This window comes from Monodon monoceros, unplaced genomic scaffold (assembly GCF_005190385.1).
Source record: "Monodon monoceros isolate NGI ecotype Baffin Bay Population unplaced genomic scaffold, NGI_Narwhal_1 Super_Scaffold_1, whole genome shotgun sequence".
In the NCBI taxonomy this organism is placed as follows: Eukaryota; Metazoa; Chordata; class Mammalia; order Artiodactyla; family Monodontidae; genus Monodon; species Monodon monoceros.
Window position 1 is genome coordinate 14755824 of NW_021703765.1, and position 14731 is coordinate 14770554.

The window sequence follows — 14731 nt, forward strand, 5'->3', positions numbered from 1 at the left end:
TAGCTGGTAAAATGCGAGCCAGTGGGGAGTGTATCTTTCAGAATTCATTCCACACTTGTCCAACACCAAATCCCTCCCAGGATGCGATGCGGCATCACCTTCCCTGCTGGCTCACCCAGGTTTCTTGGAATAATGTGAGCCAGCTTCCTGAGGTTGCATATGCATCGCTGGAGGTTGGGGAGCAATCGGCAGCAGTGCTGAGCTAAAGGAATTCCAACTGGCGAGGCACTTATCGGTATTTTTCATTTATCAGCTGGTTTAATAATCAACCTTCAACCCTCAAAAAACTCAGGGGTAGAAAACCCTGGCTGCAGGCACTGGGCTGGAAAACAACTAGCTTTGCTCTGAAATGAGGACCCCTCCCCTAACCCATCCTGCTGGCAAGAGAGGAGAGCTTTGAGGTCAGAAAGGCACAAGTTCAAATCCTGTGTCTTCTGCTCATTTGCCAGTTAACTTTGGGGAGATTGCTGATTCGCTGAGGCAGTTCCCTTCACTGTAGAACAGGAAAGATTATCGTATTTTCCAATAGAAAGATTGCAAGCACTAACTGAAATAATAAGACTAGTGTTTCTAAAATGTCAGGCCCATCATGGGTGATCAGTAAATGGTATTTATCTTGAGGAAGTTTTGTTCACAGAAGGACAGACTCAGAGTAGCCCTATGGAAACCCTACGGGTGGATGCCACTCAGGTTCCCTATAGGCAGACTTGACCTCTGTCCTCCAAATGAACAAATTTTCAGTTTCATCTCAGAGGAGCGCCCACACTTCAGAACCCCACAGTTGAAAAGAGGCTTATCCAAATCTAGTCCAAACTAACTCTTGAGGTGATATTGTGTAAATCAGGACCGGAATTTTTATATGAATACGTGAAGGGGCTTCGGGAGGTTCAATAGTATTGATGAAACCTAATACGTACGAGGGGACAATAAATGTTCTGTCATCGCTGAGAGGTTACAAATTAAAAGCAGATGGTTCCATCAAGGGAAAAGCTGCCACTTCCTCTCCGGCTCCACCACTGCCCTACCGCCTTCCTACAAAAGGTTTCATTTTAGTCTAATAATGTTAATTGGGCAAGATCTTCCATAGCTCGGTAAAGAAGCTAATATCTAACCTTCCATTTTGAAGCTAAAGTTAAGGACATTCACAGAGTGTGACTGAGCCAGACGTCAGGCACTTTCTTACCTCATTTGATTCTCAAGATGGTTTGAAATAGGTGCATTTTACACCATTTTATAAGAAACTAGAAATCAAGTAATTTATCCAGAGTTCCCCCAAGAGTAAATGGTAAAATATCTGACGGATTTGAAAGTCAGGAGCCAATGACAATTGTGGGCGGAGGAACTTTGTGGTTTTGACAATAGCTGGCTGAAGATGTGAAGCTGGAAATGAACAAATCTCAGAAGCTCCGTCAGAGACCGTTGGTGAGAGAGCATGACAAAAAGGAGAGACTTTTTCTAAAACACTAGAAATATCAAGGGGTTATTTTGTTTGTTCTATTTTCAACCCAAACCGAAGCCCAGGCTCCACGCACTGCGCAGTTTGTAATCACAGAGAGAACTGCAGGAAGCAGTCTGGGACCCGGACTTCTAAGTAAAGGAACCCCAAATCCCGACCTATAACTCTCATCAACTTTCTGACTTTTCTGGTGTTCTAAAAAGTTGCCAATTGGGGCTTCCCTGGTGGCGCAGTGGCTGAGAGTCCGCCTGCCAATGCAGGGGACACGGGTTCGTGCCCAGGTCCGGGAAGATCCCACATGCCGCGGAGCGGCTGGGCCTGTGAGCCATGGCCGCTGAGCCTGCGCGTCCGGAGCCTGTGCTCCGCAACGGGAGAGACCACAACAGTGAGAGGCCCGCGTACCGCAAAAAAAAAAAAAAAAGTAGCCAATTTGCAAGAAGACAGTAAGTGGGTGTGACCATCTGACTCTGAATTTGTTAAAGCAATTTCTGAAAGCCCATAAAAAGAGAAGCTCCAGTTAGTGCCTGGTTTGATGGACAAAGGTTTTGCTCTTGAACCATGACCTGTTACATAAGAATACTCAGGTGATTACACAGCCAGGTGTGTTCTGTCAGGTGACCCCAACTATGTTCATCCTCGTATAAGCAGCAGCCCTGACAGAGTGACACCACTATCAGGGCAGCCAGAGCGCATGGGGGATTCTCATTTCCCAGAAAACACAAGTCCGAGAAGTTCCTGCACAGCTTCCTGAATCAATGTTGGGGAGAAGAATCTGGATGATAGTTGGTTTTTTGTTTTTGTTTTTCTGGGGTTTTGGCTTTTTACATCCACTCTTTTACTTCTTTTAGCAAATCCTTCAGTTCTCTCTTAATACTGTCTGAAATGAGGGGGGCGGGTAGGGCTAGGAGTGTGATGGGAGACCTTCTTCAGAGCCCTTTGTCACCCCATTATCTGTTTTACACCACGAGGAACTCTGCAGATCTGGGTCTCTTGATTTCAGAGGAATGACTGGCTTAGACAGGCTATCTCACTCAGGGTCACACAGCTCAGTAATGGTTTTGCCTTCAGAGTCTGGCTCCAGCATTCCCAAGTGGGGTGTCTTTGCATCTCATCACTCCCCATTACCATTCTCTTTTCAAGGTGTCAGTTATCTCCTGGGGCATCTTTCTCTCTGTCAAAGGTTTGAGGAGTTTGACAGGATTGTCACCATTTATGCTGTTCCTGCCATGTTGTGTATGTATGTGGGCAGTTATTGCAAGGGATTAAAAACCCCAAATCACAGGCCCCAGCGTCTTTAGAGAACAACTTGTTTCATTCATAGATACATGATAGATGATGGGTATATAGATGCTTTTCAAATATACAGACTTTGAGATTTTCTTTTAAATATAAGTACAAATCAAAATGTATTTTTAATTCATAGTAGCTATTTGTCGGTCAATAGATACAATTATGTGGACATCAAGCGAATTTTTTGACATTAAAATAGAGTTCTCAGAAAATAATTCTCATACCTGAAGATTGTGAAGTGTGCCTTAGCCTTCCTGTGTGATGCCTTATACAGTATAAAAGAGCATCAAGGGTACTTTAGCAAAACTAATTAACACCAGTGGCTCAATTCTGGTTATGCAAAGAGGCCTAGGGACACAGCCATGGACAAAAGTTCCTCTGCCAGTGACCCTCACATCAAATCACACATTGACCCCACCCTTTATGAAGCCAATCTCCCCTCCTGCTCCAGTTCTGTAGCTGTCATCTCCCGTTCACCTTCCTCCCTCTTCCCCTCTCTCACCATTTAAGGGAGGCAATTTACATCCCAGGACTTCAGCAGATTCAGAGGGCAGGGGCGGGTTGGTGATGTGGATCTTAGATCAAGGCTACAAATTTGGGGTATCTTTTGAGTTCTCACCCAAACAGGAAGGCCAATTGCACCACACCTACTTCTGCACATGACTAGCTTCAGATGAAGCAATACTTGCTGCTCGCCGTACCGCTAATTAGATCAGGACTCTCTGTAGGCTACTTTAAATAAATCACTCTCCGGGCATCAACCTAAGGTACGCAGCCGCACTCAAGACCTATGCCTGCCATTAATTTCCTATGTTTCACTACTTCCTTTCCCAATTAAAGTATAAGTCCCCTGACAGCAGAAATCACGTCAAATTGCCCTGTATTCCCCACTCTCACCACACAACTGGGACGAAGGAGATGGTTTGGTCAGAAGGTAACTGCTGATGGAAGTCAGTTAAAATATTCTGGTTTTATAATGAACACTCAGTAGCTTACGTGATGAAAAAATAAACACACAGAAAAGAATGGTGGTAATTTTTAATAGTTTACAGTATCAAATTTTATATGTATATATATATATATGTATAAATACAGTTACAGACCATAAATATCCCCATGGCAAAATAACTGCCACTAGGCAGACCCCCCCCAAAAAATCTTTGCAACTAAATAAACTAACAGCTTAAGTAATACTGAAGAAAAATAGATGCTGAGGTAATTTTTCATCTAAAGTGACTACACCCTATATTAAAACATTCTTACTGTAAGAGTTCAAGTAGTTATGAAACCCTTGTCACAAAACCCCCAAATGCAACTTTAATATATAGTTTCAAACTAAACAAAAAATATTTTAATTATAAATAGGTAAAATAAATAAGATTATTCTTGCTGAAAATCAATCATGACAGTATTATTTCTTTTTTTATATATCTGGGGACTTTGTTGATAGTCTGGCCAAAAAAACAACAGAATTCATGAAACCTTTCTCAAAAACTACATATTACTCTAATGCCATATATATATATATCTTCAGATGAATATATGTATATGTATATAAATGGGATTTTCATTCTGGATGAGCAATCTGTTCCTTTAAAAAAATATATATGTATCCCAAATATGAAAACATGCTTAATTTCTCTTAAAAGATCACTGTTATACAATGCACACTGACCAGCATGAGAAGGGACATTTTACAGATTTTAGAAACTTCTTTAGAAACACATTTATTTTCTTACCAACAGTTACGTTAGAATATTTGTTTTAAAAAAAAAAAAAAAAAGAATATTTGTTTTACTAAGTTATAATTACAACAGTAAAAACAAAAATCCGTCACTTATTTTTCATTATTCCCGGTTATGCAAAAATCCCCATGCTTCTTTATCTTTTAATATTCAACCTGCAAGAATTCCACTGGCACCAAGTAACACTTCAAATTTTTTCAAAGCATATAATTTCCCAGTTAAGGCCCATAGGAACACATTTAATAAAAGGTCATCTGAACAGAAACCATACATTTTGAGTAAAAAGAAACTATCAAATTAGTTTATATTTTGTAGTGACCTATGAAATCAACATTCACTATGACATTCAGTGTTCTCAGAAAAAAATTTTACTTTTAACAAGATAATATATATAAACCAAAGATTATACATTGTTCTGGAGTTGTCATCCAAAAGTAGAAACAAACATTGAACATGTTCTGTTTCTTGGCCCCTGCCCATAGTCTAATCATTTGTCAACTCCTCATACACTGGGCAGCAACCTTTAGCAAAAAGACTAGAACAAGTCTCTAAGCAAAACCAAAATGTATAAATAATTAATTTCCTATTTTCAAAGTTCTTCCATTCTTGTTTTAAAATAAAGTGGTTTTTTTAATGTTCTCACATACCAAACGATGACTTCTGGAAAACCTCCAACAACAATTCATTTTTGATGTATTCATCTTCGTTTCCAAGGGCATCTGAAAGCAAGTGAGAGCGTTGTTTGTCTCCATTACAAGGCAGTCTCTCCTCTAATTGATGAAGTTTGCACTTACTGGGGAATCTTCCGTTTGAAAGGAGCCTCTTCATTCTTCATTCGAAAGCTTCTAAAGTCAGGTTCCTGAGCGGAAGAGTTTGGATATCAAATTCAGAAGTTTCTGCCGGAAATTCAGTTTGTCTCCAATTCTCCTGAACTGAATGGCACACTCAACTTCAGGATCTGAAGAGGAAAGCGAAACGTCAAAGTTGCACTGACTACACTGCAAACTGCAACCAGCAAGAATTAATATGCCCATCCCCATCCCAGGGACGAGTTGAGTATTTATCCCATGAAGCATTATCTTAACTTTATGTATACTTGTTTTCTGAATGTGAGAAAGGCTACTTACACACACACACACACACACACACACACACACACACACGCATGCACGCACACACAGGCACACACGATATAAACGAACACGTGGTGACTCTAAACAACAAAAAAAAGTTAAGGCAAGAATAAAGACATTTACTTTGCAATCTTTTTTTTTTTTTAAGCATCCTGGATGAGGCAAATGTTATCTTACATTCAAAATACAGACATTTATGTCATACACCGCAAAGAGAAAGTGAGTCTTTGCCAGCCTCAGGTGATGTCATCCTTTTCTTTCCCACGTAAGATTGGTTAGGGAAATAAAAGTCAAATTCTAAACTCTTTTATGTTATTTTCCAGTACAATTTATTTTGTAAAGGGCAATAGTTCTGATTATGCCCTCATAATAGGTAAACCTAAATGTATTCTTATTCTCATTTAAACAACTCTGAAATTTTCTCATGAAAGACTCATAAAATCTTATTCTAAAATTAAGTCCACATTTTTTTAAATCACTTAAAATTTACATCTTACTCTAAACCAAATTCTTCCCAATCCGTACCAATCCATTGCCTCTGTGGAAATGAGTGAAGCACAAAACAAACTAATGTTTAATTCACATGTTTACTATTTTTTATGATTAAGGTATTGCAATAAACTGAATATTAGGGAAAAGTAATGTTTATAATCTAACTTCTAAGTAAACTTTTAAAGTAAATGAAGTTAACACCAAACCTATACTGATCCATAATTACAATTTCCTTGTATATTTCAAAGAGCAATTCAGCTTCTTTTTGGTACACTTCAATATCATGATTATGATCACTAAAAATCATTATGATCACAAATTAAAATCTGATTTATTTTGTAAACAGACCCTGCAAATACCCTATTCAGGCTCAAAATAAATGAAAACTGTAAATATATACTAAAGTGGATGTTTAAACCTACATTTTAACCAATTTCTCTTTTTACAAGAGCTGGGTTAAATTTTTGTAATTCCTAAAAAAAGATTCATAATCCCTAACAAGTTCTTTTCAGTGAGTGGGATATAGTAACATACAATCCTAAAAAAACAATTATCATTCAGGCTACCATTTTAGAAGCCCTGAATTGTAAGAGAAAAAATCGTACCTTTCATCCAAAAAAAAAAAAAAAAGGCAGAAAATAGCACCTAGTTGTTTCCTTCATCCTTTTTGTTACATCTATAAATGTAACCATGTGTGGTGATGGATGTTAACTTATTATGGTAATCATGTCACAATGTATACATATACCAAATCATTACATCATACACCTAAAACTAATACAGTGTTATATGTCACTTATATCTCAACTTTTTTACATGTCTTACCATCTAATCAAGTTTAAGAGGGACATTTCTGCTGTCGCTTATTAATGGGGACTAAGTTGGATCGTGAAGGTTATGCGGTTTTTCACAACACAGCCAGAACTCTCGAACATCACGAAAGGTAGACAAAGCTTTCTCCCTCCCAAACAAGAGCTAGAGAGAGCAGCCTGGTGCCAATTTCGCCGTGGTCACATTGGCAATGCACCACTTCCTTTGCACGCCCCATGGGCTCTATAACATTACACTAAGTTTAAAAGGGGCCTAATACCGTCTGATGTAACAGCAGTATGAACCACACAGATTTCCAGCCCACAGTCTTACTTGCCTTCTTTGCTACCGACCTGAAGTTATTCGATGGGGTTACGCGTGACGGGGAAGGGCGTTGGAATGGATGGATTAAAAAACATTGCGGACAAACTCCTGTTCTTCTCCTAACCCATTTCTGTAACTAATTAGGGATTGTTAAAATGTTATACTTTTAACAAAGAAGCAAGGCTGTCTAGGCTTCTGACCTCGGTGTTCCTTGCGGGGCCTCCGTAACCCTCCAACAGTCCTTTGTGGAAAAGCTGTGATAGTACCAAGCGTCATTACCGCTTTTGTTGGTGAAACAGAGAGAGCACAGAGCAGGGCACTCACCAGAGCCTGGACTCCGGAGGAAGCGGGCCTGTCTCAGGAAGCGCCGGGAGGCCGTGGCTCCCGGAGCCTCTCTCGGCCCCGGCCCCACCTGCCGTGACAATTACTTTCTCCGCATGGCTGTAGCCCGTACTTGCACTTATTTCTCCCCGTGGCCCCGGGACAGGGCACGTGGGGATGGAAGGCAGGCGAAATAGAAGCGGCTTTTGGCATCCGCTCAAATGCAGCTGCATCCCGATCCCAGAGCCGGCTCCCTCCCCCGCCTTCTCCACGGTCCGGGGTTAAACCCCCGAAGAACTTTCTGGAGGCGTCCCTAAAGCACGTGCAAGGGAGCAGACCCGGCCCGACTCTGAGACCCTGGGCAGACGGGCTGACCCTGGCCCGACCAAGACCTCGACCCCGGCCCCCGCCTCGGCCAGGATCCCCGCGAGCCCCAGATGCTCCTTACCTGCCGGAGCCCGCGTCGGGCTCTGCTGAGCGCTCTTACGAACCCTCCTTCCAGGCATCTCTGTAAGCAGCCGCCGGGAACTGTGCTACAGAATCCGGGAACTCAGTCCTCCAACCCTGGCACCTTGGGTCTGCAGGACTCGGGCTGTGCGCGGGTCAGACGGGGGAACGGAGCCGGAGACTGCACACGGTCAGCCTCCAGGAAACTCTGAGGTATGGGCGCCCGCCGCTACCCGCGCTCCGATATGAAGGGGACTTCCCGGTGACGTAGCGAAACTTGACGCCGGGCCCGCCCCTGTCCCCGCCCCCGCGGGCCGCAGCGCCTGGAGGGAGCTGGCGTCCGGGCCAGGCCTGCGGGGAGCCCCGCGCCACGCCGCGCGACTTGCCGGGACCCGCTGGCGACCCGCGGCGGCGCCGATCGGCGGGGTGGGGACCCGGCCCGGCCCCTACACTACTTTCTTGACCAAAGAGTCAGCTGCAGGCGCGGCGGGGTCTAGGAGTCGCGAGCGGGGAAAGGTTCTCCTAGCGGGAAAGTTGGGGACGGAGAGGCCTGGAGCTTCGTCCCTATCATAAACGGGCAATTAGAGACTTTCGTAAACAAACCCCGGAAAAAGTTCGGGAAAGGCCAGTTTTCAGACTCAGAGAGTGTGGGAAGTTCCAGGGAAGTGAAATGAAGAGAACACTTAATAACAATAGAAATGGTGCCAGAAGCCAAGGGAGAAAAGTACCAGATTGAAACTGAAACGGCCGGGAAGTGAACGGCAAGTTGAAACCCTGCAGCTTGGGAGCAAACACTGTTTGGACTTGGGGAAGCGGGGCGGCGGGAGAGAGAAGGAAAGTGGATGGGAGAAGTGGCCAGTTCTCCGCCCGGGTAAGGACTGTGATTTTGAAAGAAGAGCATATTCCCCCTGGGTAGGTCTCATTGCTCGTTCCAGATGCTTAGTAACACAAAAAATAGTAGGTCATCATGTAGACAACTTTCAGATGCCCTCGTGGAGGGAGGAACGAGGTATTTGGGAATGTGAAGTTATTTGCCCGATGTCTGGCTGGCCCTTGAATAATTCCATTATTCTAAGGAGAAGGGGTCATTCGGGCTAGGCAACAGATACTGAGGGCTTCGTGCTGAGGGCTTCCTCAGACATTTTCTCACTCTGTCCTCAGAACAACCCGACCAAGCGGACATTCTTACCATCGTGGCCACTTTGCAGGTGCGAAAACTGAGGTTTATAGAGATGGAGCTGCGCAAGCTCACATAGGCAGAGAGCAGTGGCAGGATCTGAACCCAGGCCGACCCATACTGAGCAAGACCTCTTACCCTCTGTGGCCTTCCCAGGAATCACAGTTTCTTAGAAAATGAGTGTTCTTTTTTCATCTGAGCTATATAATGCAGATGTTGCACATTGGTAGCTGAGAGCTGCGTGGCTTCCTGGAAGGTTTGGGTTTGGTTCACAGTATTGGTCTTGTGAAAATCTGAATTGGTTACCAACATTTAAACATTGAGAGACTGCATTGAAAGCTGGGATTTCTGGTGTTCTTTGGGAAATCATTAGCTCAAAACCCAAGATTCGTTTTCCGAAAGTGCGGAGCCGGCTAGAAGTGTGGGTGCAGCGGCTGCCCTTAGACGTCGGGTGGAGCTCTTTGGTTGGCCACACTCCCTGCTGTTTGTTTTTCTCATTTACATTATCTGGCCCCAGTAGGCATTTGAACTTGTTTATTTACCTTAAATCACTCAATCAACACAAACCTGCAGGTATTTGTGGCTTGGTCCTGCAGAAATACAGACAATGCTGTAAGCGTGGAACAAAACTACTCTTGAATTTAAACAACTTAGTTTTGAGTGTGGTAAACACATAGGGTTAAGAGTGGACAAAATTCAGGAGTTACCACCACATGTCACAGGAAGCCCAGCAGAGATTCTGCCTAGAAAGCTGTTGTCTTGAACCCGGTGTCCCAAAACCATTCTCAAGGCTCATTTTGACTGACAATACTTAAGTAACACCATTAGCTTCCTGACTGGATTAATTAGTAAATTTCTCATCAAACCATGCACCCTGAAATGCAATATATACATTCAATGAAAGAAAAACAAATCATATCATGTTTACCCACAAAGGGTGTGTCAATCTTGACCTCGAACATTATCATTATGAAAGGTCATTAGCCACATGACCCATACTTGATGCAAACCTTAGGCAAATTGTGACTTTTAGGGAATTGCAAATTTAACTCCCTGGAAGGAAAAGGGAGGAGAGAAGATTAGAAGGTGCGCTTCAGAGATGGGTCAAATCAGCCATTTATGGAGGACTTGTTAAGATTTTGAATTTGAGATGGTCCATAAACTCTTCTTCAGATCTAACATTCTATTAAGAGAATTAGAAGCTGTGTGTGAAAAGCCTTTCTTAACTATTTGGACCCGGAGAATGACAAAATAATGATTTATCATGAAGCATTAGAATCCCCTGTTATTTCATTTTTTTTAAAGGACTGGTGAAGACAATTTTTAAAACTATTACCAGGTTTTCGTTTTCATGGACAAGTTCGAAAATGACAGTGCAAATCTGGCCACGTGTGTGTTGTCAGAGTGTTAAAAAAATTACTAAAAACAAAACAAGACAAAATAGCAGACATGATTACTAATAGAATAGTCATTCATCTCTTTCATGCAGAAAATAAGATTTGGTAGGAAATGAGGATATGAGAGATGAATGAGGGGGGATTTAAAGGAAGGCTTTGACAAAATGTATAGGCTGTAGGCCTGAGTCTGTTTATTCTGATAAAAGGGGACTTGTTTTTTTCCTGTATAGCATGTTTGTTAACAGGAAATCAGCCTCATGCATTGATCATTTCAATCTCTGTTTTAAGACAGACACTGTGCTGGGTTCTGGGGAGACAGTGCTTCCTACCCCCATGGAACCTACCTTGACGAGACCAGTACCACACAAATTCAGTGTGCCTATGAATCACTTGAATATCTTGTTCAAATACACATCTGATTGTGGAGATCTGGCTGGGCTTGAGATTCTGCATCTTAAACTCGGTGATCCTGATGCTTCTGGTCTATAGATACCCCTTTGAGGAGCAAGTCTAGAGGACGATACAGGTAAGTACACAGGCAGGTGCAAAAAGATGTACATCAGGGCTGTGCCAGGGAAAGTATGGCAGACTGTGGGACCGCCTTGGAGGGCAATTAAGCAGGAAAGGCATCTCCATAGAGACCCAAGGCATAAATAGGAGTTGGCCAAGCAGTGAGGCCAAAGGGAAGAAGTGTGTTCCATGCAGAGACTGAAGAGCAGTCGGGGGGGTGGGGAGGGAGAAGCCACCTGAGGGGTTTGTGCATTATTGTGGGGACAATGGGGGAACCACTGAAGGTTTTAAGCACTTGGGTGATATGATCAAACTCTAGAAAGTTCACTCTGGCTGCAGCGGGACTAGATTAACCAAGCTAAGACCAGAGACAGTGTGACTGATCAAGATAAACATTATGGTAATTCTCATACAAGATGGTAGTGTCAGCAAAGACAGTCCCTGTTTCAACCCTGTCTTTATTAAAATTCCCATATTTCCTGACTAGGATAGGACCAAATTCTATCAGAGCAAGGCTTGATATTTGTCAGCGTAAGTGTAATTGACATTTTCACCTATGTTAGTTTCCTAAGGCTGCCATAACAAAGTACCACAAATTGAGCGGTTTAAAACAATAGAAATGTATTCCCACACAGTTCTGGAGGTTAGAAGTTTGAAATCAAATTTGGTGTCCACAGGGCTGTGCTCTCTCTGAAGCCTATAGGAGAGAAATCCTAGCCTCTTCTAACTACTGCTGATTGCCAGCAATCCTTGGCAATCTTTGACTTTTAGATGCATCACACCTATCTCTGCCTCCGTTTTCTATGGCCTTCTCCCCTGTGTGTCTGTGTCCAAATTTCCCTCTTCTTATACAAACATCAATCATTGGATTAGGGCTCACCCCAATCTAGTATGACCTCATTTTACATCTGCAAAGACCCTATTTCCAAATGAAGTCACATTCACAGGTTGGAGGGCGAGGGGGAAATAGAGGATTAGGACTTCAGCATATCTTTTTGAGAGAGACACCGTTCAACCCCTGACATCTCCCTTTATCAACTGCCTTAAAAAAAGTTCTATATATACATATTTTTCATCCTGTTTGCAATTTGCACATTTACAAATCAAAAGGACTTTAGTAAACTTGACAATGGATTTGAAGCAGCCTGAAATAAAGGTCAAAAGCAATATAGATAAGATAAGAAACAAAATGACGTCTGAGGGAATAGGTTTAGAATATCTCTCTGGCACAGAAAGCGTGTGTACCCCACCACACATTCTTTTTTTTTTTTTTTGTGGTAAGTGGGCCTCTCACTTCTGTAGCCTCTCCCGTTGCGGAGCACAGGCTCCGGACACGCAGGCTCAGGGGCCATGGCTCACGGGCCCAGATGCTCCGCGGCATGTGGGATCTTCCCAGACCAGGGCACGAACACGCATCCCCTGCATCGGCAGGCGGACTCTCAACCACTGCACCACCAGGGAAGCCCCCACCACACATTCTTAGTTGAAGATTGTGGTGTGACTCCTCACCCCCCATCCACCCCCCACCCCTAGGCTTCCCACTCACAAAGCCAAACAAGATTTCAAGAAATGCTTTGATGGAGCTTGAAAGTAAATATAATTTCTATTAGTGCAACTTATAAGCGCATTATAAAATATGGAAAACAGAGGAAAAACCTTTTTTAATTTCCCAAGGTTTCTGTTCTTTATTTTATTCTCCTCTGTTTACTAATTCTTTTCTGGATTTTTTTTTTTTTTGGATTATCACAGATAATGATCGTCAAGCATGTTTGTACTTTTTTTAACTGCAAGAAATAGACAGTGGAACAGTTCAACAAGCATCAGCGGAATGATGGAAATAAGTCAGGACTACCTATACATTTGTTATCTGAATGATTGATTTTCAACAAGTAAGTAAATCCGACTAGTTTCGAGCATTTCATTGAAGAAACTATTAGTAAATGCTATGTTAATTAGAACGCAGAATATCTAATGATAAACAAAATGATTTTTAGGTTGTCAGTGAGTAACTACTAGGAAGGTAATTCAGTCTTGTGTAAGAGTTAGAAAGCAATGATTGTCCAAGTGTAATCTGTGCAAATATAACCTCAGAATCAATTGATGAGCTTATTTAAAAGCAGACCTGCCTGACCTCAGGTTAGTGAATCACAATCTGTGGGGTCCTAGCCTGGAAATACACGTTTTAACAAACTTCTATGATAATGTTGGTACACTAACGGAGAGGATGAAAAGGCACTTGAGAAGTGATATTTGACCTCAAGTAGCTTACACTCTAGTGAAAAAAATAAAATATATATGAATTAGTAGCAAATAATTGAAAATGGATTATAATTTATTGTGCAACTATGTGACACACGAAAATATTTCTACAAAATAGCTAAGTGAACATAATTTGTGCTTTGTATACTTTCCCGGTTTAGTGTTGTAGTTCACAATTTAAACAATTCAGGTAGGGGAAGAAAAAGAAAAAGACCTCTTAATTATCATCAGGAGACGAAAGAAACCTGCACCTTCAGGATAAATAGGCTTAGGAAAAAAGGATGAAAACAATAATAATAGATACACAACTGACCCAGCACTTATACCCTGTGAATGGGTCAGAGGCAGAGCTGAAATGCATGGTAATCATGATCCAGAAGAGGCAGAAGAGGTAAAACAAAGACACAATTGGTAAGAAGAGGGAAACAAGGAATTAGAAGATGTTTTGAGCATCCGGAAGCTCTGAGCGTTACTGATGCAAGCAGAATTGTTATCCAGCTGTGTGGATAATCAATATTTGCTTCCTCTGCAAGGGGATACAATTTCACGCTGCGTAGACTTGGAAAATGAGGGAGGCTGAATTCTTAATTACCCTCATTCGTGCCTAATCTAATCTAACTGCACCCACAAAGTGGACTGAGTATCACTGATACAGAGCTGTCAGCCTTGGATTCCCGTTAGTGGGACTCCAATGCTTCTGACTGGGACTCCCCTGGCCTGTCTTCCTCAAACTCACAGTTTGCTTCCTGCATTTGAGCCTCTGCCCTTGCCCTTGACTCCACCTAGAATGCTTTCTTCTGATCTTTCCTTGTCTAGATCCTTCTGGCTACTCAAGTCTCAGAACAAATGCTATATTCTCAGAAAGCACCCCCTGACTGTCCTGTCTCAAATTGCCCGTCCCTACCCTCCAAAGGACTATCTACCATGAAACTGACTGTGTTTAGTTGACCGACTTGTTTATCATCTACTTCCCCTTTTGAAGTCAAACTCCATGTGAGCTCAGACCTTATAGGCTTGTTCTCTACTATCCCCAGTGCCTGGACCCATGGGGCTAGGCACAGAGTGAGGAGAACGCCAAAGCTGAAGGAGGTGAAGTTGTTTGTCTAAATTCACAGTGCTAATAAGTAAACTAGTCGCCACTGTAATCCAAACCTTCTTAATCGACGCCAAGTTCATCACAGTCATTGGTTGATAAGAAAGCTTGACAATAATCAGAAGAGATCACAAACACTGGGCATTTAAATTCTGCCTCTTGTTTTTCTATTAAAGTATTTCACTTTAACAGTAAACCTCCAGGGACTTCCCTGGCTGTCCAGTGGTTAGGACTCCAGGCTTCCACTTCAGGGGACTTGGGTTCGATCCCTGGTCAG

At 42.5% G+C, this 14731-nt stretch overlaps 1 protein-coding gene across 2 annotated transcripts; it reads right to left on the reverse strand.

Moving 5' to 3' along the window:
- Nucleotides 1-3779: 3779 nt before the first annotated feature.
- On the reverse strand, nt 3780-8225 carry PMAIP1 (phorbol-12-myristate-13-acetate-induced protein 1). 2 transcript variants are annotated; one of them, XR_003792691.1, is made up of 3 exons: nt 8020-8225; nt 5286-5449; nt 3780-5210 (listed from the first exon to the last, which is right to left on the reverse strand). XR_003792691.1 is itself a non-coding variant. In XM_029217001.1 (2 exons), exons 1-2 carry the CDS (start codon nt 8075-8077, stop codon nt 5343-5345), a joined length of 165 nt encoding a protein of 54 aa, XP_029072834.1. In that variant the 5' UTR covers nt 8078-8225; the 3' UTR covers nt 3780-5342. The 2 variants fall into 2 exon arrangements, 1 of the variants encoding a protein (XP_029072834.1); XM_029217001.1 differs by having other exon boundaries at nt 3780-5449.
- Nucleotides 8226-14731: the final 6506 nt, after the last annotated feature.

What these genes read in the sequence shown, in the direction of transcription:
- PMAIP1 (XM_029217001.1), bottom strand. Translation starts at nt 8,077, where the DNA reads ATGCCTGGAAGGAGGGTTCGTAAGAGCGCTCAGCAGAGCCCGACGCGG. An exon ending in CCCGACGCGGGCTCCGGCAG is followed by an intron (nt 5,450 to 8,019) that starts GTAAGGAGCATC and finishes TTTCCTCTTCAG; the next exon opens with ATCCTGAAGTTGAGTGTGCC.